General features: G+C 44.1%; 2 protein-coding genes across 2 annotated transcripts in view; one reads left to right on the top strand and one right to left on the bottom strand.

Moving 5' to 3' along the window:
- LOC102813009 (butyrophilin subfamily 1 member A1-like) overlaps positions 1-4628 on the top strand; it is a 22846-nt gene that overhangs the window by 1438 nt on the left and 16780 nt on the right. Inside the window, exons 2-4 of the mRNA XM_006875660.1 lie at positions 3165-3446; positions 3557-3760; positions 4065-4085. Coding sequence (XP_006875722.1) covers positions 3165-3446; positions 3557-3760; positions 4065-4085 — 507 coding nt within the window. The remainder of the gene's footprint in view (positions 1-3164; positions 3447-3556; positions 3761-4064; positions 4086-4628) is intronic.
- On the bottom strand, positions 582-902 carry LOC102811482 (60S ribosomal protein L36a-like). Its single transcript, XM_006875657.1, has one exon. It carries the CDS (start codon positions 900-902, stop codon positions 582-584), a length of 321 nt encoding a protein of 106 aa, XP_006875719.1.

Genomic DNA, 4628 nt, shown 5'->3' with positions numbered 1-4628 from the left:
AATCTCTGTGTTCAATTTCTACTAATACTGACCATACAGGACAGAATAGAACAGCTCCACAGGGTTTCCAACTCTGTAAATCTTTGGAGCCCTGATGTGGTGCTGTAGGATACAGACTGGACTGTAAGGTTGGTGGTTCAAACTCAGCAGCTTCTTGGAAACCCTATACAGGGTTGCTATGAGTCTGAACCCACTCGACAGCACTTAACAGCAATAACAACTACTATGTTCTGTGTTACAGAGTTTGGATGCAGACCTGAGGAAACGTTAAGCAGAGCAGCACTGGGAATGCTCACTCTGGCAGGGAGAATACCTGGAGGCATGGAGTGCAGTTAGGAGGTGGACAGGATGACTGTGGGAAACGAAGGGTCAGGCAGCAGAGAGATTTAGAAAGTAGACTTAGCTGAGTGAGTAGATTTGGGAACAAAAGAGTCTAGAGGTGGAATTGGGGAGCATAGATAGTCTCAGGACTTTGCCTTAGATATGTGCAGTTTAGTGGTAGGAAAACATGTTTTGTTTTGTTTTTTGAAGCGAACATAACATCAATATTTTATTGTTTTAATAATAAAACAAGATGAAGCTTAGAACGGGATCACCTGGCCCTTACTCTTCTTATCTCCTCCCAGTTCAAAATGCTTACATCTCTTAAGAGCCAACATTCTCTTAGATCTGCAGTTTGGCTCAACACATTCAAGTCTCAACACAATCTTCTTTGTAGGTTTAACCTTCTTCCAGAAAATTGTCTTAGTCTTCCCACCATCTCCACTTTGCTTCCTGTCATAATGCCGCATTCCCTGGGCATACTGAGAATCTTTGCCCTTCTTGTACTGTGTCACTTTGTGGGGTTGGAGCTTGCCACGCTTCTTACAGAAAGTCCAGTGCATTTTAGGAATGTTCACCATGTTTGTGGGAGCGCTACTAGCATGAAAAGAAATGCAAACATATATTTTAACTTGAGCAATTTTTTGCATTCAACTAACTTGGGCTGAGTTTACCTAATTTCAGCTGTGCTCCTTCATATATTTTTGGTCAAATTATGAGGTAACCATGTGGACCTTGGGTAGGTTTTCATATGATAGGAGTAATGGCTGATTATGGTTCATCAGGAAAGGTTAGGGTAACAAGCTAATGCTCCATGAATCTCATCGTTCTTTGTATGTTTCTCCATGGAAATAGCAAAGGGTCCAATGGTATATTACAGACCTTTTCTTGTGTCACATTTGCTCATTTCTCACTGGCCAAATCAAGTCACATGGCCTATTGAAAAGTCAGAGTGGGAGAGCATTACAAAGTATTGATATAGCAAATGGCGAGTTGGCTATAAAGAAGGGAGCGACCAGGACTATATTTGTATTCAATCTACCATTAGTTGTTGTGGTTGTTAAGTCTGTCGAGTTTGTTCTGACCCATAGCAACCCTGTATAGGGTTTCCGGGGTGCCGTTGGTGAGCTTGAACTGCCAACCTTGCAGTTCAAACCAACTTTGCAGTCTAGAGCATTCACCGACAGCCTCACATAAGGGAAAATTTATGAATTCTGTTATGTAATTTTGAGTTTGAAGTGCATGTCAGAAATCCTCATAAAGTAACCTCTGGGGATGTGCATATAAAGGAGGTAGATTTGGGAGAGAAAGTTGCTTACTTGACATAACTTTGGAAGTGATTTACAAAGAGAAGCAGAGTTAACAAATAGAAGTGTGATGTGAGAACAGATATTCAAGGACCAAAGTTTTGAAGTCTCATATTTCTCCTGGTTTTAAAGTGTAGGGGGATGGGGAGAAGTCCAGGAAAGAGGCTTAGCAGAGTGGTCTGAGGGGTGACATACCAAGCAAAAGGGAAGGGTGACCAAGCCAAGATGGAGCTGGCTTCAATATGGAGTCAACAAGGTCACATGCTGAACAAAGATGAGGAAGGGCTGCAGTGTGAGTGCTGGGCTTCCAAGAAGGAGATTGTCTTTAACTCCAAGAGTAGATTCAAGTGCATAGTAGGAGAAGTCAGACTGTTGGGGACTGAAATATATGTGAGAGATGTGAACATAGAGGTGTTTTTGGATAATAAAGTTTATTGTTCTAAGAGGGGAAGAAGACTGTAAACATTTGAACATGTTTATGTATTTAGGAGAAGAAGTAGATGGAGAGGAAGAGATTAACAGTAAGGATGGTATGGGAAGAAAGAGGTGAGAGTGAGCAGAGAGGAGGAGAGGGAAGGAGGTGATTGTGATGGGACCAAGCCTTAGGAGAAGAAATGGTGGCCGGTAGGTTCTGGAGCTCAGAGGCTTAATCATGCTTGAGTGAAGGAGATTTCCTCTCACTTTGTGACATGTGACAAGAAAATGAGAGTAAGATCAGTTTGCAAAAGAAGGGTTTGTGAGTAATTGAAGCAAAATAGAACAAAATTCACAAATCTCTCAATTTCAAACATTTCTTATTTACTAGAATAACTTTACCAAGAACTTAGTTTAAAATAATATTAGGACCTAGCTAAATTTATGCCCTTGAAACATTTTTGTAATGATGCTATTTTATATCTCTGGTCTGAGTTAGTTTTGTTCATTGATTTTTGTTTCCTGAGCTGCATGTCAAGAAAATAAACTTAAATTTCTTCTTTTTTTAAAAAATTTGTGCTTCAATCTTTTCTCTTCTGAGGTTAGAAAGAGTAGTCCCCAGTTGAGTTCAGTCTGAAGTATAGGACAGAGGAGAACTGCTCCATAGGATTACCTAGGCTGAAAAGCTTTAAGGTGGGTTTGAATTTCTGACCTTGCATTTAGCAATCCAGTGCTTAATCCAGTGTGCCACCAGAGCCTAGTAACATCTAGCCTCAGAGCTCCCAAAAGAGTCCTTATGCTCTTTTTCAGACTCCATTTGGTGAGAACTCAGTCTAACCATCACTAGGGGTGACCTTACCATGTTGTTATTAACTGCCCTTGAGTCTGTTCTGACTCATAGCAACCCTGTATAGGATCTCCTAGGAGTGCCTGGTGGGTTTGAACTGCTGACCTTGGTGTTAGCAGTCCAGTGTTTATCCTACAATGTCACACCAAGACTCAGACCTTCTCATAGAACCTTGAATGCAAGAGAATTTAGTCCCTGTGAGTCACACTTCTAAGATCCCAGAACTGCATCTGGGACAAGGTGGCCACTCTGACTCCACAGCTTCTTTCTTGCAGATATGGGATCTGACCCTCAAGTGCACATTGAAGGACCAGAGGAAGATGGAATCCGTGTGGTGTGCATGGCTTCCGGGTGGTTTCCGAAGCCTCTGGTTCAGTGGAAAGACCCGAGTAGAGAGAAGTTCCTGGCTTTCTCTGAGGTCCATGCTCAAGATGTTGAGGGACTGTTCAGTGTGGAGGCCTCACTGGTGGTGAGAGACAGCTCTGTAAGGAACGTGACCTGCTCCATCTTTAACCCCATTCTGGGTCAGGAAAAGGCGAAGGCGATTTTCATTCCAGGTCAGCACCGTTTCTGCTCCCTGCAGGGCTAGAGGAGAACAGGATCTCTTATTTTGCTGGGCTGGGCTGGCCTGCAGTGTGCCCTGACTGTGTCTCTGGCTGGGCTGCAGAGCCCTTTTTCCCTCAGGCTTTTTCTCCTTGGATGCCAGTTTTTGTGGTGAGCCTGACCATGCTGATGCTCCTCAGCTTAGGGGCTGGCTATTTTCTCAAGAAAGAACATTCAGCAAAGGTGCAGGAGTGGAAGAATCAGGAGAATCTTCAGCAGGAAAAGAGGAAGGACAAGAAGGACTCGGAGTTGGCCATGAAGGAGGCAGGTAAGAGAGGGAGGGTCTGTGTTAGACTGGGGAGGGCAGAGCTGGTGTTCTGAGGAAAAGCTGAGTTCAGGAACAGAGCTGGTAGCAGTGGTTTCCAGGGATACCCAGGGCCCTTACTCAGAACAGGAATCTCAGGAGATCTGGAGAGGTGCACTATGGGCCACGAGGGCTCGAATGCATCTAGAAGGAGAAGTTTCTGCAGTATACAGAGGGAGTCTTTTTGTGTGGGTTCTCCAGCACAGTCTTTTCTTTTTTTAGGCATAGATTTCATGCTTCTTTTTTTCTTTTTCCCCATATCTTTCAGATGAACTACAGAGAGAGCTGAGTAAGTTCTTCTCTTCCTCCTGAACTCTCAGTGTCCTGCTTGGGGAAGATATTCTGGTTCTTAGTTCACCTCATTTCCTGTGTATTGCCTTTCAGACTGGAGGAAGGCAATTTACCAAACTGGTGAGTGACTCTCCAAATGTCCCTGGGTCTCCCATCCCACCTGGGTCCCGGTGTCCCCTCTCCCTGTGCCTGTCAGGCATATATATAAGGACTGGGCTCCCTGGGGCAGAAGTGGAAGGCGATGGGAGGAGGAATCCAGCTCCTAGGATTCTTCTAGATCTGGGGCTCTGTTCCCACCAGTATTGGCACCTGAAATCTGTTATCCATCCTGGGTACTCTCATTCCAGCACTGGCCTGTGTCCCATATTGTTAGTGTTGAACCTTCAGTGCAGCTGGCACTCAGTCTGCACCTAGAAGCTAAAAGGGGTTTCATGAAAAGAGCTGTGTAAAGAAATGGGGTCATTATGTTTAGGGCTGTGATTTACTGACTTCTTAAAGTAAAGTCTCAATGGCACTTAGCAACAAGAATCTTCCTCTCTGT

Source organism: Chrysochloris asiatica, unplaced genomic scaffold, assembly GCF_000296735.1.
Source record: "Chrysochloris asiatica unplaced genomic scaffold, ChrAsi1.0 scaffold00333, whole genome shotgun sequence".
NCBI lineage: Eukaryota > Metazoa > Chordata > Mammalia > Afrosoricida > Chrysochloridae > Chrysochloris > Chrysochloris asiatica.
The sequence above is the reverse complement of the archived record's forward strand: the minus strand, read 5'-3'. Positions and strand labels throughout refer to the sequence as shown.

What these genes read in the sequence shown, in the direction of transcription:
- LOC102811482 (XM_006875657.1), bottom strand. Translation starts at nt 902, where the DNA reads ATGGTGAACATTCCTAAAATGCACTGGACTTTCTGTAAGAAGCGTGGC.